A 25,094-nucleotide genomic window follows, 5' to 3' on the forward strand; every position below is an offset into this window, starting at 1 on the left:
TAGTACTCTCTTTTAGCCCTTTAATCTAGTTCTCCCCATATAGTTTGTTCCTCTCCAGCTCTTACCCATCTAGTTCCTCCATTCTCTTTTCTCTTCTCTGTCTCGTCCTCAAGTTCTATATCTAATAATCCTCTTATATACCCCTCAGTTCTCCTTAAGTCTCTAGGGTATTCAGTTTTAAACCCAAGCAATAGCAATCCTCCCCCTCCAGCCAGGTCACCAGGCTTGAATTCCTACAGGATCATAAAGGCAGGTAAGAATTTTCCTCAGGCAGTGACATGTCAGGCTTTCTTTTACAACCCCCCAAAAAGGGAATGGTTAAAGGAGGAGGTCAACTGAGAGCTAATGATTGGTTAGTATATCAAGAAGGGGATCTGTGTGCTCAGTCTACATTCCTAGAAGTGGTTAGGTAAGAAGTTAGGAGTCTATAGTGTTAGTAATAGGAAAGGAGGGTCTCAGCACAAGAAATAAAGCTATTCATCTGACATAGGGAGCAGGCGTCATTTCCACCTTAGTTCAGGAGATTGTTTGGCCTTGGATGCTTTATAGGTATTTTAGATAAATACACTGTTAGGAGTTCTTGGAATCACTCATATAGCATTACAAGAAAATCACTGTAGGAACCAGCTAATATATATAATATATATAAAAGCTAAAATATCACCAAGACTTCTTAAGGCATGGCTTGACCTTTGGACAAGTCCTTGACTTTTCCAAGTAGTAGCTTTTGTGATAGTAGCTGAATTCCATTACATTTTCCTGTGGCTTGCAGCAGATCACCTGAGTTTGAGGCCAGCCTGGTCCACATATCGAAATCCAGGACAGTCAGGACTACATAGTGAGATCTTGTCTACAAAGAAAAGAAAACTAAAAATCATATAGATTGGCAAAGAAGAAGTAAAATTGTCTTTATTTTTAGATGGGAAGATTGTATACACTCGATCCCAGAATAGTCATTCCCAAACAAGTGGAACTAGTAAGTGCATTTAAGTATGGTCACAGAATAAAGATCAGAGGCAAAACTTAATTATATTTCTATATATAATTGATGAATAATTAGGACATGAAAGTTTCATTTCTAATAGCATTAATACCATTTCTAATAGCATTAATATCTATGAGAAAAAACTTAATGGCACATGAAAGCAAGGGTAGCAGCACTGGGGATCTATCCTTAGTCTGGATGTGGCAAGAGAATGGAAAAGCTGCTGGGGGCCTGAGTTTTGGCTGGATACCCAAGAACCAAAGAATTAGAAAAGCACAAAGCTTTTAGTGCAACAAACTACAAGTTTAACCAGACAGTGAAATGCACACTTTTATTATTCAAGGACAAACTGGATGTTACCAGTGCTTCACAGGGGCATGTAGTGTGACTTGTGACTCGAACATAGAATCACTGTAAGCCTGGGCTATAACCCTGGGTTACTTCTGAAGACACTTGGTGACACAAAAACTTGCTTCTCAAAATGGAGCCTTCCTCCCTCTTCAAATAATTTCTGCTTTGCTCTCAGTTTCTGATTTTTGGGCTTCTCACTGTCTGGGTACCACAAAGCTTGGCTTTGCTAGACCTTTCTGCCACAATCAGTACCTTGGTCTACAGCTCAATCTTGGGGCATCCACAGCTCATCTGCAGGGTCTTGGGATAGTCTGCCTAGTAGGCAATCACATGAAACCAGCTCACAGGTATGTGGTAAGGCCTGCACATACCCACCCAAGATTGGGAGCAGGTTCTACTGGACTCTTGGGAGAACCTCAGAGTGCTCACTTCCAGCTAGTGGACTGAACTGTAAGACACTCATTTTTGCAATTTACAAGCACAATAGCTACTTTCTCTTCGGGCTCTAGGGAAGTTCAGAGGGATGGACTAACAGTTATTGCAGGCCTAGGCTGCAGATACCTTGTCTAGCTCTCAAGGGAGCCAGCTCCCACCATACAAATAGCCCCACTTGCCTCCATGGGGCCTGTGTAACTAGTAGTCTTCTGTCATGTACTACTCCACCCTTTAGGTGTTCTGCTTGCCTTGCTCCCAAATGCTGGCCTGAGATGGCCTGCCCTATCAGCGTCTAGCAGACTCTTCAGTTGGCCCTGCATGTGCTCACACCCTGAGAACAGCAGGTCCACCACTCTTTCTCCTTCGCCAGGGTAGGCCCCACACCTGATGCCTTTGGGCTACTGAGGAGGTTGCACATCATGAGAACTTCCAACCATGAGAACTTTGACATCTGAGTCTGAGGGATTTGCCTGGGTGAATAAATCAGCTCTGAAATTCGTCACTTTCTTCAGGCCCCTGTCTGTTTTTAGGTTCTAAATCCAAGCCTATGGAAGAGAAAATACCTCTTAGCAAGTTGGGGACAATTTGTCTTTCAAACGCCCTGGCTTTGAAGGCTAAACCATGACTACAGAACTTACAGGGCACTCTTTTTTTTTTCTGTTTGTTTTTGTCTGAGACAGGGTTTCTCTGTGTAGCCCTGGCTGTCCTGGAACTCACTGTGTAGACCAGGCTGGCCTCAAATTCACAGAGATCCACCTGCACCTACCAAGTGCTAGGATTAAAGGTGTGAGTCACTACTGCCCAGCTCAGGGTACTCTTTGGAACCAAGTTGTTTTTTTTTGTTTTGTTTTGTTTTGTTTTGTTAGTTCGCTTTTTGAAAATAAGATATTTATTTCTATATGTGTGTATGTGTTTGTGTGTCTGAGTGAATTTTATGTGTACCATATGTACACAGGTGTCTGTGGAGGCCAGAAGAGGGACTGAGATACCCTGGGACTGGAGTTATAAGTGGTTGCGAACTACCTAATGTGAATTCTGGAGACTGAAGCCAGGTCATCTGTAAAAGTGGTACATGTCCTTAACCCACTGAAGAATCTCTCCAGCCTGCTAGTTTGTTTTATTGAGACAAGGTCTCGTATATCCTGGCCTGGCCTCAAACTTTCTATGTAGCCAAGGATGACCTTTACAGGCACACTATCATGCCCAGGTAAGGCTTTTTCTAAATAGCAGCTTTTCATATAGTACCTGGAGTGGAAAATTCCTGCTGGGACTTCACATTTTCTGGGAGCATGAGGGAGGAGACTGGTACTCTCAGATGGAAGGAATGTGCTGTTGGTGTGGAGTAAGGAATGGAGTCAGGTATCTCTCGACAGATGTTGAGTGCAAGCTGGTTGCCAACCACCATTAGAGGGAATGGCCTGCCTTTCCTACATTCTTGGAGAGTGGGGACCTTAATTGTGCTGCCAGAACAAATGTTCTGCTGTTTAGGGTTGGCACAAGGAAGTATGCCTGTGTGTCCTGGAGCTGTAGTGTATGAGCTTATGTACATGTATGTATGACAGAGGTGGGAGGCTCTTCTGGGGGCCCACTCTAGGAATCAGAGCTGGGGTTTCACCAGGTACCTGGGAAAGAGCCTGATGACAGCAGCTGCAGGCTATCCAAGACTCCTTCCTCATACAGGGCCAGCTTCTGTACCATCTTCTGTCGGGCTGGGTTGATGATGATCTGTGGTGGCTCTGATGACAGTGAGGAGGAGCTGCTCATGGATGTGCCTGGGCAGAGACAGAAACCTCTTAGTTGTCCCTGACAACCCTAAGTGATGCTCTAGCCTCCAGAGTCTTCCTAGGCCCCACTGCCAGTGATGTTGGCTGCAGGGCAGAATTCCACAGAGGCGCAGGCTGGGAGGGGGAATCACACTACAGATGAGGCTCCCATGCTGCCTGGGCAGAGCCTTTTTTACTTCAGGCATGGGGTGGGGAGAAGGGCTAAGAAGGGAGTTCCTAGTTCTTTTCACCCATGTGGGGAGGATGGCCCAGGGAGGGGAAAAAAGATAGTACCAAGCCACTTTCTGTGGCCCTTTCCATGACCTTGAGCTTGCTAAGGACACAGTGGGTCAAACATTTGGCCCTAGATCCCTCTGCCCAGAAGACATGGGTGGGGAATAAATAGGTTATTATCAAAGGAGATCCTTGTCCCACCTCTGAATACCCATCCCCAGAGTTACCTTCCATGGTTGTGGGCCAGAAGCCTGGGCCACTCCTCAAACTTGATTCTCTAGTGGTGCTCCCCTGGGTACAGCCAGCCTCCCCGAAGGATGATGGGCTTGGGTGGCAATCTGGAGTCAAGTGCCAAGAGTGCAGGGCAGCAGAGAGGCCGGGAACACTATCATCACTCTCCACTGGCTGGTTGGGGCTTTTCTGGAGTTGCTGGGCAGTTTGGTCTGGGGCTCTTGTGGGCACGACCAGAGGCTGCCATGGTTCACCCCCACTCTGGACACAGCCAGTGGTGGACATGTAGGAGTTCTCCTGTGGGGAAGGGGGGCCATGGCCAGCAACCTCTAGCTCCCAAGGAGGCCCTGCCTGTAGCCCCTCTAGCCTCTTGTACACCTGTGTGGAGAGAGAGGCTCTCAGAATGGGCAGAGCTGGGGCTCCTAGTTGGGCAGGGCAGCCCAGATGTGACACCCTGTGGTCAAACTACAGAGCTGCTTCAGGTTGTCTTAGACTTGCCTGTGTTCAGAATAAGACGTACAAAGTAAGAGAAAAAGACAAAGGTAGTGGCACAGCACCCCCATGAGGCAAGAGCCCTTTCCTTCTACCTGTGACTGGGATCTGAGCCCCATCCAGCAAAGCAGCAGCCCTTCACCACTTAGTTCTGCAGAGTAAAACAGAGCCAGAGGGCAAGCAAGGAATGTTGGGAGTTTTGCCTCTGGAAAGAGATCAGGCAGTGTAGCTTGTGCTATCAAGCAGCATAAGAATCTGAGGTTTCTTTCTGGCCACTATGTCTCCATTGATAGCTGGCTTCACCAGGGCTACCTGGGTCATGGGGGGCCTCTTCTTGGCCCGACGGTGCATGCAGCAACAAGCTAGTTGAGCCAGGGCCAGGCCCAATTGTGGTGGGCAGGGTCCAGGTCTGGAGTCCAGGTGCTTCTTGTAGATCTGGGCAGCGATTGGAGCAGCCCAAGCATCTGTGGCCACACCCACCTGTAGAGTGGGGTGGGTGCTTTTCAGGGCCACTCCAACCTCTTCAGCCTCATCTTCAATCAGGTCTTTCTGTAGGACAAATACTGTGAGCATGGCTTTGCCAAATCTTCCAGACCACTGCCATTCATTCCTATGGTCTTTTTTCACTGGGTTCATTAAACACCCACTGTGTGTCCAATGCTGTCTGGGGATTTACTGAAAACAGCAGCAAACCAAACACTCTGGGCCTTGTTTTACAGACCTGACATTCCATTGCAGTGGGGGAAACAGATGCCAACAAACTTATTAGTCTGTTAGCTAGGCCCATAGGGCCTGAGAAATGGCATTTGAGCTAGGGTGTGTTAATGGATGCAGAAGATTAAAGGAAGGAGGTATGGGTACAGTCTGGTTCATAGTTTGTTGGTTGGGTTAAATCCTCTGCTGAGCCCAACAGTGGACAAAAATAGACCCATCTAAGAGAAGCAATGGGAGATGTACAACTTTGTAAAAGGTGAAGACCCAGCATTAGCCAAGCATGTTCTGGGTCCACAGTGTTTATGTGTTAGTGTCTGTTTTCTATATGGGAACCTGAGGCTCAATGAAAAGCAGACTTTGATCCATGGCCACTATCAAGATGTGACTAAAACCCAGGTTTCTTGTCTCTTCTTTGTATGTTTGTTTATCTGAGACAGGGTCCCATGTAGCTCAGACTAGTCTTGAACTTACTATATAACTGAGGATAACTTTGAATTCCTGATCCTCTTGCTTCTGCCTCGCAAGTACTAGGATTATAGGCATGTGCCACCATAATCAACTAATTGTGTTGTTTTTGATAGAGGGTCTTGCTATATAGCTCCAGCTCCCAGAAATCCTCCTGCCTCAGACTCTTGAATGTTGGGACTAAAAGCATGTGCTCATATGCTAGGCTTTAAGTCTCTTATTTCTTAGCCTCATCACAGTGCACAGCAAGGCAGACAGGAATGTAGGAGTATGGGTCAGGATAGCTTGGAGCTATGTGTACAAAAGCCTGACTAACTCTTTCCCATTGCCTTTCCTAGGCCCTGCCTTTTCTGAGTTCCACTGCAGCTTTGGTCCTAGGGTATCAGGAATGTCCCTTTCTTTGTCCCCAGCCCAGGGCAGAGGGGGAACCTGTTAAGGTTCCCCCCCCTGCCTTTGATGGGGATGGAACCCAGGGCCTTGCAATAAGGTAATCACTCTACCTCTGAGGTTATATCCCTAACCCCAAGGCCCATGTACAGAAGAAAGACAGGTTTTTCCAAGCAAGGTAAAAGAAACTGCTTGGAGACTCACCCACTTCCAAAGATGAGCCAGCAATGGCAGGCTACTGTGGGGCACTGCAAAGGATGTGTAGCATTCCACCCTCTGGGGCTGTACCCACTGGTTGCTGCTGTCCCTCTCTCCCTCCCTCCATCTCTCCCTCCATGCACCACCTCAGGAGTCTCACCAGATACTTGGTCCTGGTACCTTGTGTCCTCACAGCCCTCTGGCCAGCAAGGGTCTCCAGTATTACCTAGAGAGGGTGGGATGGAGAGCATCACCCTAGGTCTTAGCAGGGAGGTATTATGTGCAGAAAAGAGGACTGTAGAGTGGGGAATGGATTAGGACTGATAGGAGAGCAGCCCTGGGACAGGCAGGTAAAGACTACCTCCTAGCAAGAACAGAGTTATGTTATAGGACCAATGCTTAAGCAATTAAGAGTGGCTATATGAAGCAAAAGGATGCAAAATTACAAACACAATTTAGTGCAAGGGAGGAGGGAGCTGTATGAGGCAGGGTAGGCCCTGGGGCCAAAGTTATGCTAGCTTCTCACTGACCTAAGCCTAGAATTCTCTAGGCTTTTCTGCCTTTACTTACTGGTGATTTTCCCTCCCCAAGCCAACAGAAGGGCTGGTGGCTCACCACCCCAAAGCTGAAGGTATCTGTGTCCACAGCCAGCCGGCCTGTCTTGATGTACTCCTCAGGCAGGTAGGCGAGGGTACCCCGTACTGTGCAAGTCCGGGCTACAGTACTGCTCTGGCTTGGCTTGGCCCCTGCAAAGCGGCTGAAACGAGCCAGGCCAAAGTCTCCCAGCTTGGGCATCAGTCTTTCATCCAGAAGCACATTAGAACTTGGAGAGAGAAGAATGGCACCAATTTAGGATGGTCCTAGCCTTCTCTGTCCCCATACCTGAGTGGCCTTGATAAACTAAACTAAAGGCTACCAGCCTGGCATACTGAATATGGAAAGTGGCTGACACTGCATCCCAGCTGTCTGAGGGCTAGCTGTCCCAGGGTCCCAGCACATAGTTTGGCTTCTGCTCACAACTGAGGCCTATTACTGGCTTCATTTCCATACCTGCACCATGCAGGGGTGCTCAGAGCCCTAAGTACTCTCAGCTCTGAGGTCTCAGGCAGCGTTTGTCCCCATATCCACAGGACTGGGCAGGAGGACTCTCAAATCTCAGAGAGCACTCAGAATAGGACTGCTCATTGAGCAGGGGTCACTGTTCTCCTAGCTATACCTACAGTTCTTCTGAGCCCCTCCTCACCTCTTGATGTCTCCATGGATGAGGCTGGGGCTGTCCTGATGTAAAAACTGAATAGCCCGGGCTGTGCCCAGAAGAATGTCCAGTCGTTGAGGCCAGGAGAGCGGGGAGCAGGCCTGGGTCTGGAGTGACAAAGATGGAGGCACAGGGGCAGCTGGGGGCATCTGTTCTTTGATTCCCAACCTTCCCCTCACCTGTTGCTCTGTGGCTTGGAGCAAGCTATCCACTTTATTCTCTGAGCCTCAGTTTTCCTTTCTGGAGAATGAGGAACAAGACTGTCCATGACCTAATTCATGAGCAAGTGGTAACCAAAACTATTCCCAAGGCTTTGGCAAGCATTCTACAGCTGGAATAATAGCTAGGGAATATTTCTCAGCACTCAGGGCAGAATCCAAAGGGTTTGGGTTTACCTGAGTGCACAGAAAGTACTGATGCCCTTCTCCCTACCCTTCCCTAACACAGCTTAACTGAGAAGTAAGGAAGCTCTTGCCCTGTATGTACGGTGGCTTGTGAGTATGACACTCAGGCATGGCTCAACCTAGGGTTCAGTTAGACAGTTTGTCTCTACTAATCCCCATTCCTCAAAAGCTATGTGGACTAAATCCTATATCTATTCTGCTTACAAAGCCAATAAACCCGTCTTTAGAGGAGCAGCTGGGAAGAGGCCAGAGGGAAGAGTTGTATGGAAAATCCAGGGCCAAGATGGGTATAATGGTACATGCCCATAATTCTAGCACAGAGATGGTTGAGGCAGGAGAATTGCCAGTTTGAGGCCAGCCTGGGCTGGGTAGTGAGGCATTGTTTCAAACAAACAAACAAACAAACAAACAAACAGGAAGAAAGAAACCTTCAATTTGAGGGGGAGCCAGAAACCCAGGTCCTGTCTGACATAGACAAACCAGCTGGGACTACCTGAAGGTGGAGTTGATCCTCCAAGGAGCCATTGGGCAGGAAGCCATAAACAAGGCAGTAGAAGCCACTTTCTGCACAGTAGCCAGCAAAGTCTACGATATTTGGGTGACGAAACCTGTTACAAGGAGTGGAGTCTGAGTTCTCTTCTGTTGTTGTTTTTCCAAGACAGGATTTGTCTGTGTAGCCTTGGTTGTCCTGGATCTCACTCTGTAGCCCAGGCTGGCCTTGAACTCACAGAGATCCACCTGACTGCCTCCCGAGTGCTGGGATTAAAGGCGTGCGCCACCACCACCACCACCACTGGGCAGAGTCTGAGTTCTTTACTTCTCTTTTCATTAGGCCAGGCTGGGTGGGCAGCCTTTGATGTTCCCTCACCTGGGCCTGGCAAGGCCTTGAGGGCCCAAGGGAGCCAGGTGTTGTGCTGTGCAGTCCTAGAGACTGATAAGGCCTCTCCTTTTGCCCCCAGACAGGAGGGACCCCCAAGGCTCACCTTGACAGCTGCTCCACCTCTGTTAGGAAGCTCTGTTTCACCACAGTCCACTCTAGGTCAGCCTCCTGCAGCCCCAGACACGATGGGGTAAGAGGCAGGGAAAGTAGGCAGCATGAGCCAAGCTTGCCAGCTGTTTCCAGGCCCATAACAATGGAAGGCTTGGAGTCCTTGAACTGGAATCAGAGGACTGAAGGAATTGCTTGGGGAGGCTGGAGGCAAGGGACTGCAGAAGTGAGGGTGGATGGAGGGAGAAACTGGGCAAACAAGGATTAATGGATTGTTTTCAAGGTGGCTACCCCACTGTTACACTTACCTCCTTCAGTCTCTTCACAGCATATGTGGTATTTCTCATTACTGCCCGGTACACGCACCCAAAACCACCCTCTCCAATCCTGAGCTCTTCAGAGAAGTTGCAGGTGCCTTGAGAAATCTCACAGAAGGGCCAGCAAAATGGGGAGGGATGTGTCCTTTGGAGGCCAGACACTGGGCTCTCTGAGCTTGGCTGTTGGAAGAGACCATGGATCAGGTGAGGACCCTGTCTATTCCCTTTGGTCCAGGCTGCAAGCTCCCCTCAACCCTGGTTGTCTCTCAGATGACCTGGCTGTGCTGTTGTGGGTTCTGTGGTACACCAAAGGCTGAGTTTCTTCCTCCTTGTCTGGAATTTTCCCTGGGGGTTAAAGGACACCTACCTTGGTAGAGGAAGGGGCTGAAGATGGCAGTGGTGGCTTGAAGGAAGCAGGGACTGGAACCGGGAGGAACTCTAGCTCAGAATAGGTCTGGGAGCCTGGAAAAGCTTCAGAAAGATGCCAGTGAGAGGCAGAGGCCAGTAGCAGTCTACAGCCATGTTAACAGTCATGGTGGCCTTTTCATCAGGCCTATCAAGCCCAACACCCAGGTTCTTTTTACCTGGGGAGAGGAAAGTGGAGGAAGAGGACTGCAGTTTCTGGAGGCCCCAGTCCTCAGCCTCGGAGCCTGCAGAGATGCTGCTGGGCCTTGGAGCAGCGGTGCTTGGGGGTAGAACAGGGGCAGGAGGGTGCCCTGGAATAACAAGGAAGGAAAGGAGGACTGTGACTCAGGTCTGTCTCTGTCTGTCTGTCTGTCTGTCTCTGTCTGTCTCTCTGTCTGTCTCTGTTTCTCTGTCTGTCTGTCTCTCTCTCTCTCTGTCTCTCTCTCTCTGTCTCTGTCTCTGTCTCTCTCTCTCTCTCTCTCTCTGTCTCTCTCTCTCTCTCTCTCTCTGTCTCTCTCTCTCTGTGTCTGTAGGGAGGGGTTCCCATATGATTTCTTGTCTCGGGAGGCTCTGTACCCGTCACCTCCCGTGGGTTCCCATCCCTAATGTCCCTGGGGCCACGCTCGCTCACAGGCTGTGATGATGTCCCGCGCACGCAGCAGCTGCAGGTGCGTGAGGATGTGAACGAGGTCAGCCACGCGCGCGTTGCGGTTGATCCAGGGCCACAGGACGCTAGCTGTACGCTGCTCGGCGCGCTCGCACAGCCGCAGCTCTGTCTGGTCGCGCACAATCAAGGCCGCTGCGGGGCGGGGGAACGTCAGGCTTTAGCGCCAGAAGCCCGGATCCCCTGCCCCACGCCGGCCTGCCGTCACCCACCGAACTGGCACCAGTCGGCGGGCTCCAGGGCGTCCATCACTTTGTAGAAGCGGCACATAACCCAGGGTGGCACCTCGTACAAGAAGTGCTGGGCGCCGGGAACCACAGGCTCCCCGGGGCCCGGCCCCCCGGCCATGGCTGCCGCCGCCGCCGCCGGGCCGGGGCCTCTTGGGGCCTCGGCGGGCGCGGGCCTAAGCCGGCCGGGTCCGCGGACACTGACTCACTTCCCCTTCAAGCCGGCCTCGTGCGACGCCCAGCAGGGCGGAAGAGGCGGCGCTCGGGACCGCCGCCATCTTGCCCTCAGCGGCCTTCGGCCACACGGGGGCGTCCCGCGCCGCCCTCGACCCGGGAAAGGATCTATGCTAGGCAGGAGGGCGTTCCCCGCGAAAGAACCGAGGACTGTGGTCCTACACAAGGGTGGGCTTCCAGCAGTGGGAACCATCTGAATAGGGCTGAGCAGGATGAAGAACGACTTCCAGTTGTGGAGACAAAGGGCATAGGAAACATATGATGTTCTACAAAGGCAATTTATATCAAGCCTGGTGAAAGTCACGGAGAGGCTCCTTTTGGCTTTATTTGGGGGTGGGCAGTGGAGAGTCAGCTTAAATGTTGGTGGGACACGGTCAAATGTGGGTCACAAAACGGCCCTCTGGCTGACTCTAGTCATCTGGTCAGAGAATGGTCTGAAGATCGCACACCACGTCACCACCTGTTTGCTAGATCCCACCCTTCCACCCCCATCCCCGCCTCCAGGAACGTGCCTGCAGCTGGGCAAGTGTTAGATCTTCCCAGTATCTGCTTGTGCAGGCTCCTCACTAGCTCGCCAGCCAACACATTTATGTCTCTTAACAGGGCCTTGCTCTGTCACCATGTGCATGATGTCCAGCTCTTGCCATCTCTTTCCTTTTTCTGTCACACTTTTGGCTTAGTTTGCACTTCTCCTCATGAGGACACTAGAGTCTAGCAGCTTCCCCTACTCTTTTCTAGAGCAATTGACCACCTGTTGTGACCGTTTTGCCACAGGAGTGTCTCTTGCCCACTCCTCTAATGTTCTCCATTCAGGGATTTCTTTGGCTTTTTTAGTCACTCTATGGCCTACACCTCAGTGCACACTACTTTCCCATGGTCTCACTCTATTCTCTGAAGTCCTCTTCCCATGAGTCCACTACTCTTAGCATTAGCCAATACCACTTACCTGCATGAACTTTGTGGCTCTGATAGGGCTCACTGCTCATGTGGTCTTTCTTGGGCACAAATCACCAAATCACTTTCTTATAGAAGACCTTCCCAAAGTTCCATAGCCCTCCTATAGAGTCCCAGCTCTTTATGGCTGTTTGGAAGATGGCATAGCCAGCCTCTGCCCACCCACCTGAACTTACATACAACAGCCTTAAGCCATTAAGAACTCCTTGATGTTGGGCTTGGTGGTACACGCCTTTAATCCCAGCACTTGGAAACAATGGCAGGTGGATCTCTGTGAATTTGAGGCTTGGTCTAAATAGTGAGTTCCAGGTCAGCCAGGGATACAAGACCATGACCAACCCCCTCCCCCCCCAAAAAAAACCCCTCTTTAGTTAGATTTTCTAAAAAGCACTTATTCTGTCTCTGAAGTTGAGTTTGCATATACCCCTGCTATAGCCCTTCTTGACAAGATTGAGCATAAAAAGCTGTGGGGAAAGCTTCCTAAACCCCACCTAACTCTTCTCTTGGGCACATCTTGAGCTTGCTGGAGTTCTATACCTCTGAACTTTTCCATAGGCAGCAACTTGGCCTTCCTTGTTTCTCCAGCTGAAAGCATGTTTGTAAAGCAACAGCTTTCTTCTGACCAGTTTCTCTAACAGACTCTCTTGTCATATCAATCCTAACTGGTAAGAGTTCCCTCTCAGTAGCCTGTCCTCTTAGAAACTTAGAGTATGTTTCCAGAAAGGTCTACCCAAGGCCCATGGCTGGCTCCCACTCTGGCCTCTTCTCTGAAACCACAGCCATTTTGGCCACTCTCAAGATGAGGTCAAACTAGGTGTTGTGGTGCATTCCTGTAATTCAAGGCCAGCTTGGTTCCAGGCCAGCCAGAGCCACACAGTGAGACCCTCTCATAAATAAAACAAAGCTGGGCATGGTGCCTCACACCTGTAATTCCAACATTTGGGAGGCTGGGGCAGATCACCCATCACACTCGATCCAGGTCAGCCTAGACTACAAGTTGGACCCTGCCAAACAAACAAACAACTCAAGAGGTCAACCATATGCTGAGCCTCCAGTGGTTTCTCATGGGTCAGTCATTATCGAGATGCACCAAATTCAGTACTCAAAATTATTGCGTGCATATGTTAAGCTCTAGGGGCAGGGATTTGGTCCTTTTTATGTACTGGGGACTATCAGTGTCTGGTATAGGCCTGGCACACAGTAGCTGTTCCATATCTACATGTTGAATCTTCAACCCTTTCATTTAACATTCAAGGCCAGGACTTCATGGTAGCTTTTAGTAGGTGTGCCCACAATTGCATGTGACAAACCATTATCCTCTCCTCAAGCCCAGATCAGCCTAAGGGGACAGATATAATGAGTGGGCAACTGCAGAAGGTTCATATTCTTATAGGAAGCCAGTGACACAAGGGATCCCTTAGGGCAGTTCCTCAGCATGCCCTAGCCTGGTCAGGAAGGCAAGTTAGCCACTCACAGAAGTCATCAGAAGGTCTTAGCTGCTATTGGCCACAGGAGTTAGAGTTGAGGAGAAAGGTGTTAAAAAAAAAAAAAACCACTGTGGTACACCAGGACCTGGTAGCTGCCACTGCCACAACTGGTCGGAAGTTGTGCTCTGGTGCAGTGTGCCTGGAAAGCACTGACAGCAAACTGAGGAGGATGCCAGGGAGGCTTCCCTTCCCCCACACTCCAATCCTGAGAGAGGCTATTGGGGTTCAGGGACAGCTGGATCAAACACACCATCAGGTGAGCTGGAAGGGACTGCTGACTTATAATGAAAGCCCAGACCTTGAGTCACTTTCACAGAGAGATTTATCGAGAATGCTAACAGCACAGGATACAGTACTTCCCAACAAAAGGTGCAAACGCATCACTTAGAAAGGCATGCTGAGTATTCTTTGCTTTCACATGTATTAAAAAACTTACAAAAATAAAATAAAACCACGTGCTGCCCATCTTTTCAAATAGTAAAAGAACCTTATGAAAAACCACTTGATTTTACAACAAAAGACACAAACGGACATTTTTATGTAAATTTATAAGGCAAACTCTTTATATAATAAATAGGTTACAGGGGTTCAGTGGGGGGTGTTTTTGAAACGTATACAGGTACATTCAGACAGGTTTACTGAAATGGTACAAATTTCCTTAATAAATTGCCTTTTGTTTTTAAATATATCAGTGCTTTCAGTCATTTGGCTATACACAAAGAACCTTTTTTTTGAACACTACAAAAAAGCAATCAATATTTTGTTTTTAAAACGACCTACTTATTTTCTAAAGTAATTGTCCCAAAACACAAAAACTGAAGGTGAATGCGACAGAGGGCTTTTCAAGACTGACCCCTCCAGCTATGTCTGTCCTGGATCTATCTGTGCCCTGTGTGCCTGCTCCCAACCTCAGATAGGCTTTTGGAGCTGATGCCAACATCTTCCAATACAGGGTGGCCTGTCATTGGCTGCACTGTCCTACAGATCTTGCCCTTCAGGCTGGCAGAGGGGAGCGTAGCATGGATTTAGGGGGGGCATGTACCTTGTTGGTTCTTCCAGCTACCAAATGCCATGGCCAACTGGTCACTACAGGTAGCACTATCTTCATAAGAGTCTCTAAAGGAACACAGGTCTGTTCCTCTTCTATGAGCCTGGGACAATCTGTAACGAGGATAACGGCTTTACTGAAGATGTTTGTCATGGAAAGAGAAGGTGGTATCTTACACCCAGATTTTGTTGGGAATCAGATGACACTGAAAGAGAGAACCCTCTACCATTATTTTATTCCCCAGGTATGGTGGGGAGCCAAGATATCAGATTAACACTATGCACTAGGGGACAGCATGGGGTGTGACAGAAGTGTCCTGACTAGTCATGTCCCCCTGAAACATGCTTTGGAGACAATAATGCCCACTGTCTCGGCTTATCCAGGAACAGCTATTTCAGACAGAGAGTGGATAAACCATTTTTTTGTCTCCTCCCTAACCTGTTTCTTCAGTGGGGCATCCTCCTGCCCAGCCTTTCCCTACTCAGTGAACTCAGCTCTGCTCTTACATCCCCTCCCCTCCTGGCACTCCTGGAAGGAACTGACCTTGTCTTTTTTTTTAAATTAACAATAGTAGTAATAATCTGGGAAGGGGAAGCAAAAAATCAACCAAGTGGAACAAAATCTGGCTTTGTTCTGACTTTGAAAATGGCAACACATTAACTTCAGTCGCTTGACTTGGAATGGGAATCCAGTGCTTAACTTCTTGGTGGCTTCTGGCTGATCTGGGCAGGGGTCATCTCTTCAGATTGCCCCTCTTGTCTTAGTCACCAATTCCCTCCCTTCAAATGCTTTGTTACGAAAAGGTGTCTAGAAGCATTTGTCTCTGGAACAATTACTTTAAACATAGTTACAATACAGACTTCAGTTCAAACACAGAAGAGATTTACTTAGCAAAGTTCCTTTCACCCACCAAAAATTACACAAACAGAAGCCTCAACACCACAGTTAAAGAGGACCATTAGAGAGAACCTTATGTTTGGAACACAAAAGGAAGAATAAAACCAAACCAAACCCAAACAGAAAACCCCCAGAAAGACAAGAAAAGGGCAAGGAAGAGGAAGGAGAGCAAACACAGCACACGTTACAGTGTCCAGGTACACAGGGAGCCCAGCACAAAGAAAGGGCTCGGCACACATTGAGTAACAGTCCTGGTGATATTTGGTCATATATTCATCAACTACTGACTCTGGAGCGGCTGTTATTGATTGAAGCAGTAAAAAATCAAATGGAAAAGGAGGTCATGGTAGCAAGGTAAGGAGCAGGCTTCAAGTTCTGCAAGCCTTTTGCACTCCAATGTCCAAGCTGCCCAGAAACATTGAACCGGATGGCCTGCTCTATCCAGGCAGGGCTAGAGGTCACCAGGTGAAGCTAACTTGGGTGCTGATCTCACATCAGCCATAAAGCACTCATATGGACACACATGGTCACCCACCTGTCAGTGGCCAAGTATCAGTGGTAACAACCCTCTGGCCCCTTCTGCCTCCATCCCATGCTGACTGGGGAATAATGTTGTGATGCTCTCCTAATACTGATTGCTCATTAAAGCAAGGCCCTAGGATAGGGTCTCAGAGGTTTCTCCAGTCCATCTTCCAAGCGGCACAAGGGCAGCCCAGCCACCCAAAGGGCCTACAAACATCTCTGCTATGTTTTGGCTTCAGAAGAAGCAATGATGAGGGGGTGAGGTGGAGGTGGAGGACAGATTTTGGCCTTGGTGATTATAATGCTCTCTGCTTTGAAAGAACAAGGTTCTGGATTTATTTTTTTTGGGGGGGGGCATGTTTTTAATTACTTAAGAATGACCCTTTTGCAAAAAGAACTGTTACGGCTAAACTTTCTAGCAGATATTGCTCATCAAGAATTATAAAAGCAAATGCAGTTACTCATGGGAGCAGGGAGAAGAGAGGGATGTTTCTGGAGTCTTCACTACTTTCTGAAGGAGACCCACTGGACTGTTGGATGTGATTCTGGGGTCTCTGGCATTCTACCTAGTACAGCTAACAGGTTTGGAGACAAGTCAAGCCTCCTATCTCCTCTCCAGCTCCTGGACTCAGCAAAGTGAGGAGGGTTTTGAAATGCTCCAAGCCCTGCTAATTGAGGGAAGCCTGCCAGACTTACTAGATACAGGCTCTCCTTGGCCAAGGAAAGGGTAGAGGGAGTTGAGCCACCCCCATGCATGCCAGCTCCCCACTCCTAGAGGTGGGGACAGGGCTGTGCTCACTAAGTTCTGGACTTCAGCAGGTATAGGGAGTGCGCCTACCCCCTCCCCCAATGCTGAAAAGAACTGTCCTGCACCCAGAATCATGGGGCCCCTTTCACAGCAGAGAAACAAAGTACAAAACCTGGGTGCAGCCTGGAGCTTCCTTCACTTAGCACAGGGAAGCCTTTGAAAGAAGCGAGGAAAGATCACAGATCTGCTTGGACTGAAGAAGTGACCAGCAGACAGATGTCTTTTTTTTTTTTTTTCTCTTGTCCTACTCTATGGTTATCAGAAATATTGTAATTAAGCAATAGGTATAATTTTAAAATGTCTTTTCTTGTGTGTGTGTGGCGCCACAAGCAAAATGAGTTTATAATTGTGCAATATACATATACATATATACACACACACACACACACACACACACACATATATATATATATATATATATATATATATATATATATATATTCAACTGCTTTGTGTGTCTAGTTGGTGCATAAAATAAAAAGAATAGGAAAGCTAAAAGCAAAACTGAAAAGTAAGTCAAAAGCCCGGAATAGAAAAGACAAAGCAGACCTATGCATATAGTCTATAAGTTACTGGATATAATCAGGGTCACCAGGAAGAACAGCTTTGCCACTTGACACACAAATACTGCAGGGAGAGGAGCCTATCAGTGGGCAGGAGCCAAACCTCTGCCTTTTCACCGAATTTTCTCTCAGTGTTAAGCAGGACCTGATAAAAGGTGAGAGGGGAAGAGCAAGGAGCAAACGTCATTTGGAAGTTGCCCAAATGTTCTTAAACTAAAAGATGACACTTAGTTCCACGAGGGGCTGAGCCCTGCTTGTACAAAGCCTGGGGGCCTGTCCTTCCTCCTAGAGCCTTTCCACTGCCTGCCTGCTTGCCCTCCCTTCTCCACTCTATAGGCTCTCATACCTCCCCAGTAGGCAGGCAGGCTGGCTTAAAGAGGCAGGGAGAGGCACTGGGTAAGTTTAGGAGGGCATGCCAAAGTACTTGCCACACAGCCATTTCATCTGTGCCAAGATCCTGAGGGTGGGGTAGGCAGATTGTAAAAGATAGGAGGCCCCAGGGAGGGATGCTCTGTAGGCAGCAGACCCTCCCTAGTTTATGCAGTAGTGCTGGGACAGGCTCAGTTAAGATGAGAAGAGAGCAGACACTTTGTGATGGGCCTTCTGGGTCACTGATGAGTGTTTTACTTGATGCACCAAGAGCTGGTCTCATGCAGCTTTGGCATCTGGCAGGCCACTAACCTCCATACCACCAAAGGACAAGGTCAGAAGTGGTGTCTTGGGGTCAGCTACCCAAAGAGGCTTTCCAATAATAAAAAGCCTCGATCACAAAAGTCTCCTACTTCCACCTCCTCAGATGTAGGAAGCTTCAGCCTGGAGTTCCCTTTGCCCAGATCACTCACCAGATATCTCAGGCCAAGAACTAAGTATTTTTAGATCAACATTTTTTTTTTTTTTTGCAAAAGCCTCCTCTTATTCAGAAACATCGAAATGTATTATTATTATTATTGCCAAATGTTCTAAAGGTTTTCCTTCTAAATTGTTGAGAACTGGTTTCAGCTCAAATTTTCCCCTTTAGCATGTAATTTTAGACCCTGGGAGAGGCAGTATCCTAGCGATTTATAACAATTAGACTAAGCCTTTTTTAAAGATTGATATAGTACCTAAAAAACATCCAAAATGGAGAGAATCAACAAATCTCTTCAGAGTTGGGCTGGTTCACTCAAGCAGAGAGCAGGAAGGAAGAGCCAGAAGAGGATATGGATGGAGCAGAGGGCTTGGTCCAGGCATGGGGCATTGATGCATCTGCCCTAGCCCCCTTCAACTTGGGACTTTTCTATGCCATGGTCCGCAGGGGCTCTAGAAACTTTTTTCTTGGCCATCCGTCCTAGAATCTGTAGTGTGAACCCAAATCAGCAAACAATGTGGGACAAAGATACAGGTTATGAACTGATGCACAAAGGTCTTCTTGAAGAACTGGCACCTGTGATCTCTCCTTAGCCCAGAGAGCCTGGCTGGAATGTTCTCTGTAGTTAGAGAAGTGCTGTAGAGCTCAGGCAGCTGGAGTCCACTTGGGCTGCATGAACTCTAGCTGGTCTCATCTGGTCAGTTCCAACCCTTTTGTTCTTTCTTGGGTGGGCTTGAGCCACTTATTACAATTTATTTAAAATTCAGAGGTCCTGTCAGCTATGGAAACTCCTTTCCCTACCAAACTTGGCAGTCAGTTTCTGGTTATTGCCCTCTTTTATCATTGTCACAGCAAGAGCAAGCTGGGTGAAGCAACAACAATTTGGGTTGCTCTGGTTCCCATTTCCAAAGTTTGTGGCCTCCAGTCTGTTGTGACAGCACTGAACAGAGTTCTCTGTACCCATGCTGGGATCACAGGCTAGTTTGGCACTGATGGACTGGGGGAGGTGGTACTTCTAGATCTCCCCTGTGCCTTTTGATATGGGAATACAACACCAGCAGAAGGGAGCTGTATTAGAGCCTGGCTGTGACCAAGAGTTCTCAACTCACTGCACTTTGAAGAGCAGCAGTTCCACTGGTTAAGACAGACCCAAGAATGGGCAGGACTGGGCCAGGATGAACATAGTTGGAGAATATACACCAATCTATCTGGGAGAGGTAGTAACTAACAACTAGAGCAGGGTAGGAAAGACTGGATGTGACCTTAATGACCTAGTCTCAGGTATCTGAAAGCTGTAGGTCAGTTCTTGTATTCTTCATCTATTCAGTGAAAGATGCCACCCAATCTTTACAATGTTCAAATACAACAAAATCAAGGTCACATTCCAGGTCTGAGCCAGACACAGCTGGTAAGAATCCCATGGCTTAAGGCTTTTCCCTCCAACCTCCTGTCAACCTGACTGCAAGGCAGGGGCAGCCTGAGAGCCTATACAGAGTCCCTGGCTGCCAGGGCAAAACCCAATCAAAGCTGCCTGCTTAAAGGACACTGACTCATGATGTCCTTATTTGGGGATGAGGGGGATGGGGAAAAAAAAGCAGGAAGCAAAACAAAACAAAACAAAAAACCCTCAGAAGCTGCAGGCACCACCACCTGCAGTTTTGAAACCAGCTCTAAGGGAAAGCTGGGGAGTGAGGAGGCTGCAGATGGGGCTCAAATTAAAGAAAATGGCACCCAAAGTGCTGCATTCCCAACTGTGAATGTCTAATCAGCCTAGGTTATCTTCCAAGGATGAGGGATCCTTAGCCTAGGAGTCACATTTCATTGGACTAATTAAGTATAACAGGCAAACCCCCAAACGGACCACAATAAAACAACTTGATGTCAATCTGGCTAGGTGCTGTGAGGGTACAGAAAGGTATCCTTGGGGAGTGTGAGGCCGCTGCAGGGGTGGGGTGAGGTGGGCCTTTTGTCCTTGGAGGAAGCAGGAGTTAAGAAGGATATATCCTGGACCCTCCAGAGTCCCTCTTCTGAGACCTCTTCCCTTCCTGGGGAAGAATCAGAACCATGGCTGAGGATCAACAGCAGAGCAGGCAAAATGAGTGCTTGACAGGAAGCTGGTTGCAGGGTCTGCATTTGTAGCACAAGGAAATGGATACAAATATGCTAGAAAGCCCAACTATGACTCTGCAATCCGAATGGGGCAAAAATCTCTCACTTAGTTCTAGCCATTCCAGAAGAGACAAACATGGTTTTATCTTAAGCTATCAATTAGAACTGTCAACTATGGTTCCTGATCACTAAAGACTGGCAAGGAAGTGCTAAATGATTTCTATGATGTTTCACTCTTCCATGATTACACTGCAATAAGGAAGCTTAGGGAACAGTAATGAAAATACACAAGACAACACACACTTGACAGTTCATGGCAGCAGTTCACATGGGACGTGCCTGTGGGTGTTTCTGGAAGCATAAGACTGCTGTCTCATTTGCTACTTTGATAAGGTACTCCTCAGTTGGACAGATTTAGATATGAGACATCTCTGTAAACACAGAAAAGGATATACCAATATGATGAAGATATGCAGCTAGATAAGGACTTCCTGAACAGAGGCTAAAATGTTGGGATCCCAAATAAAAATTGACCAATTAAAACCCCACAGCAAAGCCAAGCCTGTAAAATTCACCATTACACTTATGGAGCAGAGATTGAAATATGGGGTGTGCTGGCCCCACCCAGTCCCCAGTGAGCAAAAGGGAAAGCATTCCACTAGAAAAAGACTTGTCAGAAGAAGAGCAAGGGGCCCTGGTGTCACTCCCTGCTGAAATCTGCATCTGTCCTGACAGGTGCCCTGCCACACTATGCTTGACATCAGACTTCTGAGTGGGGTCAAGGGTAGTGGGCATGGTGCCCCTGTTGGGCCACTCAGTGATCCTGGCAGAACACAGGGGCCTCTATATCTCTTTCAGCTACCACATGTGGCCCAGTTTCTCCAGCCCATTTTTCTAGAGCAGAAGGTGAAAAGGCTCATTGTTTAGGATCTGAAAAGCCTTTTGACTTTTTTCTTAGCAAGGAAGAGGGGACTGTCTAAGGGAGTAAGGGCTTACTGCCCTCTTGTTCTTCAAAGAGGCTAGGGAGGACTCAGCAGAGCCCAGCACTTGCTCGGGTTAAACATGATAGCTGGCACTGGCAATGAGAAGTCAAAGGGCAGGGAGAATCCTAGGACTGTGGTTGAATGCTGTCAGATAAGCATGTGGTTGGGCACTGCAGTTGTCTGGAACAGAAGACACAACTAGGAGCTAGGGAAAGGAGGATGGGGAAGAAATGAAAGCATGAAATGAAGGAAGGCAGAAACGGAAAGACAAAAGAGAAAGCAATCAGGAAGTCCTTATAAAATTGCAGCAAACACTTAGAGTTTCGGAGCTTCGTGGGAACCCTATGTGCTGAGCCCACTTTAAAACAAGCGCAGGTATATACAGATCCAGGTAGTTCTGAACACTGCCATGTCTGGTGGCTTGTGGGACAAAGTATCACCATTTCAAGCCAGTTTACTTTCAGAGCATCTGTTTGTTTTGAAGTGGGAACATGAAGACTCACTCAATAGTGCAAATAATTCTAAGCTGTCCCTAAAGGAGAACTGGAAAGTAATTGGAAGAATATTTTTCTTTCTTCCCCTATGCCCCTTTTGTCCCATCCACTAAATTCCTAACCACTAGTCACAGACTGCTCTCTTGTTCTGTGGCACTAGGCTTGGCTTGACCCTGCCTGTGCCTTGTCCTGCTGTCTCCATGGCACCTCTTTAGCATTATTCTCTAGGGGAGCATGCCTTGTGAACAGGTGATGACACTTCACCCTGGGCTATCCTATTCTGTGGTTCAGGCCAGTCTATAATCCAGCAGTTCAGGGCTCGCTTCTAGCCATGCCAGAGCTGGATCAGACAGGTACCACTTTCCTGTTTTTCAAAATATTCTTGTCAGTTTTGGATTGGGGTGGGTGTGGAGCCAGACTTGTGCCACAACAGTTCTAATCACTGGGCCACAATTACTGGCCACCTCAGTCTTCTCTAAAGAATCCAATGGTTTTTCCTGCCTCACACCTCCCGGTCCCTCAGATTGGGAGATGGGATGGTGGAAGAGTCAGGGAAGCTATGGACAGGGCACCAATGGCACCAAAAATGGGAGTGTCCTCTCAACTGCTGTCTCTAATAAGCACACTGGGGGGGAGTGTTGGGGGTGCCTGGTCAACAGCTTGTCTGGTCAGTAGTATCTGCAGCAAGCCTTGCTGAAGGAGCCTAGTTTAGAAAAGTGCAAAGCTACTTCTGGCCCTGGTTAGGTCTTCAACCTGACTGTGCTTGTCGGTAAGAAAAACATCCCAATGCTCCAACTACTCCCACCCTGAAGCCACGAAACTCTAAGTTTACTGAAAGAAAAAAAAATATTTTTTATTTCAGTTAATCGGGAAGCTTTGTCAGAGCCCTACCCATAAGGAGAAGAGACAACAGCTGCCTTTATTCTTGTTGGTTTGCTTTGCAATCCACTCTGTGTAAAGTCAGCTAACTCTCTCGGTCACGGGCGTCCGGCTGTCCACAGGTTCCTCTCTGTTTGGCCTTGGCATGGAGGATGAAACAATGTCTTTGCGCTCTCCCTCCCCTCGGTGTTTGTACTTTTCTGCAACTGTGGCGGTGGTTGCTGAGACCATGGGCTGAGTCTTAGCTGGCTCCTTGGGGCAGCCATCGCTCTCCAGCGAGCCTCCTCGGGGCATCTTCTCCTCTTTGCAGATGCTGCTACTCAAGTCCTGGGGCTCAGGGGGGCTGATGGGGTCCTCAGAGCTCTCAGGCTCAGGTGGGGGTGGGGGTGGGGGTGGGAGCAGTGGCATGGGGGCCTTTGGGGACTCTGAATGGTGATGGTGATGATGATGCTCCTTCTTAGGGGGTGAGGAGGCGCTGCTGCTGCTGCTGCGCCCCTTGGGGCTGCTCTCCTTGCTTTTTCGGCCAGGGCTCTTGCAGGTCTTCAGTCCCTTCCCACTCTTCTCACCAAGGGTGGACACCAGCAGGGGCTTTACCACTTCCTTGACCTCAATGCTGACTGTCTCCCGAGTTTTGCGCTTCTTGATGGGGAGCACGGTCTCATGCACAGACCGTATAGAAGACTCTTTCACGGCTTTCTTTTTGGCCTCTGTGGTAGCAGCTGCCACCACACTCCCAGGCTTTCTGCCCCGTTTCTTAGGAATGGCCTGGGGGTCAGCTTCAGCTTTTCGCTTTCTGCCAGGACGTTTAATCACCATGACCTGGGCAGAAGTGGTAGCCCCACCTCCTTCACCCTTGCCCCCAGGTGATGCTTGGAAAGGCATCTTGACGAGAAGTTTCCCAGGGCTCTTCTCTAGGACCCTTTTCACTTGAACACCTTCTGATGCTGCTGCCTTGGGTCTCCCAGTGCCGCTCCCTTTGGGGCGTCCCCGACCCCTGCCAGTTCCTGGAGCTTTGGGAGATTTGGGCTTCTTAGGTGGTTTCTGCTCTCTCCGGGAGGGGCTCCCTCTCCCAGTTACCGTGAAGTCAAAATCATTAGGGTCCAAGGAGGTGTCGCCTACCTTCTCAAAGTATGCAATCAATTCCACTTTAGAGCGAAAGGCTTTTCCCTGGGGACTGTGGAGACAAACAGAGAGATACAAAGGAATGTCAGAAGCTTTTTATGACATCTTAGAGACTGAGGTAGAGGAGATGGTACTGATAAGCTTTCTTATAAGACATTGTAAGTGAACAAGGGTCAAACTGAAGAAGAATAGCAATGACCTAAAACTGAAGAGCACAGCCAGGCCAGATGCAATGCACTGATGCATGGGTAGAAATCATATTACCAGGGATAGTGGGTACCTATACAGCTTGCTCAGGAGCCAGAACAGCTGGGTCTGAAAGCCTCAGAGGACCTGTCTACCTCTAAGTCCACTCCTCTGTACTCCTTGGCTTCTCCACAATCCAGAAACCAAAGGGGTCAGGCCTAGTACTAGAGGACCATTGGGCTGGGCCAATTCTGTTGGTTGGTGCCTAGACCTAATCTACAATCAAAACATTCCTGCATCTAAACCAAGGCATGGTATCCAGCCTCTTTGGGAATCCATTCCAGTGCAATAAAGCTTTCCTCACCCTTCTTAGAGTTGAAGATTAAATAAAATTACCCATAAATACTGGGAAAATTGCTAGCCTTTCTGGGATGAGCTGATATACTTAGCTGCTCCTCTAAACCTCTGGCTCTGGAAGTTATTCTGCTTTAACAGAAAACACTAAGGTCAGTCCAAAGCTGGACAAATGCACAAGGAGCAGTAGGAAAGGCAACCAAAATCTGTTTGTGTCCCTTTCCAGAGGCCCTGTTAAACAGCAAACATTTCCTAACACTGATTTAGAGGCAAATAGAAAGAACTTGACATGTGGCATAGGTAAAAGACTCACTACTCTGAAGCAGAGCAACAGGGTAGGGACCCCTGTAGTACTTTCTGAATGTATCTAGTGTTGACGTTATTTTTTAAGCATCCTACAGGTGGCAGATATATTTCCCCAGAGCTACAGTTTTAATGGATCCTTTTATCTAGCTCTCCCACCCATCAGGCCTTTCCTGATCTATAGACATAGGACTTGCTCTTACTTACTTGATCAAATATACATCATACTTTCCAGCAGAGCGGCCAGACTTCCTTTGCTTAAGCTTTCGTGTCCAACCTTCAGGCAAGGTGGGGTCATCATACATGGGTCCCCGGTCACGAATGATAGAACGCCGCTGTTTCGGGGAAGCAGAGGCTTCTGGCACTGCTGGGGCAGAGCCTGAGCTTTCTGACGTCTCTGCTTTGCCTGCCTCTGCCGGCTCGGCAGAATGGTGGGCTGAAGGCTGTAGTGGCTCATGTTTGCCCTCTTTGTCTTCCTTCTTGTCTTTCTTCACCTTCTTAAACTTCAGGGGCTTGTCTTTGAGGCCCTGGAGATCCTGGTCTTCTGACTTTTCCTCCCTGAAGTATTAAACAAATATGTAAGTATCACAGAGAACACAGTTGCATGCAGAGTAGTGAGCACAGGCAAGCTTGGGTGCCATACATGAGACACCTAGCTGCTGCATAATCAGATCTTGGTAACTTCCCTGGGACAACGCATCCTTAGGCCAAGCTGAGGCCTAAAGGTTTCTTTAGCGGCTCTGGGTTGCTGGTACTGTTGGTCAAATGCACTTGACTTTTATCATACTA

At 48.4% G+C, this 25,094-nt stretch overlaps 2 protein-coding genes across 7 annotated transcripts in view; both read right to left on the minus strand.

Moving 5' to 3' along the window:
- Window positions 1–879: 879 nt before the first annotated feature.
- Window positions 880–10,823, minus strand: Irak1 (interleukin 1 receptor associated kinase 1). Of its 6 annotated transcripts, none has more exons than XM_037199346.1 (15): window positions 10,501–10,690; window positions 10,256–10,423; window positions 9,804–9,935; window positions 9,587–9,690; window positions 9,211–9,399; window positions 8,898–9,070; window positions 8,408–8,522; window positions 7,499–7,617; window positions 6,871–7,078; window positions 6,416–6,481; window positions 4,804–5,040; window positions 3,996–4,377; window positions 3,394–3,543; window positions 3,017–3,100; window positions 880–2,316 (listed from the first exon to the last, which is right to left on the minus strand). In XM_037199346.1, exons 1-15 carry the CDS (start codon window positions 10,634–10,636, stop codon window positions 2,255–2,257), a joined length of 2,325 nt encoding a protein of 774 aa, XP_037055241.1. In that variant the 5' UTR covers window positions 10,637–10,690; the 3' UTR covers window positions 880–2,254. The 6 variants fall into 6 exon arrangements, with proteins under 6 accessions (XP_037055241.1, XP_028744368.1, XP_028744369.1 ...); XM_028888535.2 differs by having other exon boundaries at window positions 8,898–8,962; window positions 10,501–10,689; XM_028888536.2 differs by lacking the exon at window positions 3,017–3,100 and having other exon boundaries at window positions 8,898–8,962; window positions 10,501–10,823.
- Window positions 10,824–13,494: 2,671 nt separating this feature from the next.
- Window positions 13,495–25,094, minus strand: part of Mecp2 (methyl-CpG binding protein 2) — an 81,102-nt gene continuing 69,502 nt past the window's right edge. Inside the window, exons 2-3 of the mRNA XM_028888582.2 lie at window positions 24,513–24,863; window positions 13,495–23,514 (exon numbers count right to left, since the gene is read on the minus strand). Of these exons, the coding sequence (XP_028744415.1) occupies window positions 22,422–23,514; window positions 24,513–24,863 (1,444 nt within the window). The 3' untranslated portion in view covers window positions 13,495–22,421. The remainder of the gene's footprint in view (window positions 23,515–24,512; window positions 24,864–25,094) is intronic.

Source organism: Peromyscus leucopus, chromosome X (genome assembly GCF_004664715.2).
Source record: "Peromyscus leucopus breed LL Stock chromosome X, UCI_PerLeu_2.1, whole genome shotgun sequence".
NCBI classification, from domain to species: Eukaryota; Metazoa; Chordata; class Mammalia; order Rodentia; family Cricetidae; genus Peromyscus; species Peromyscus leucopus.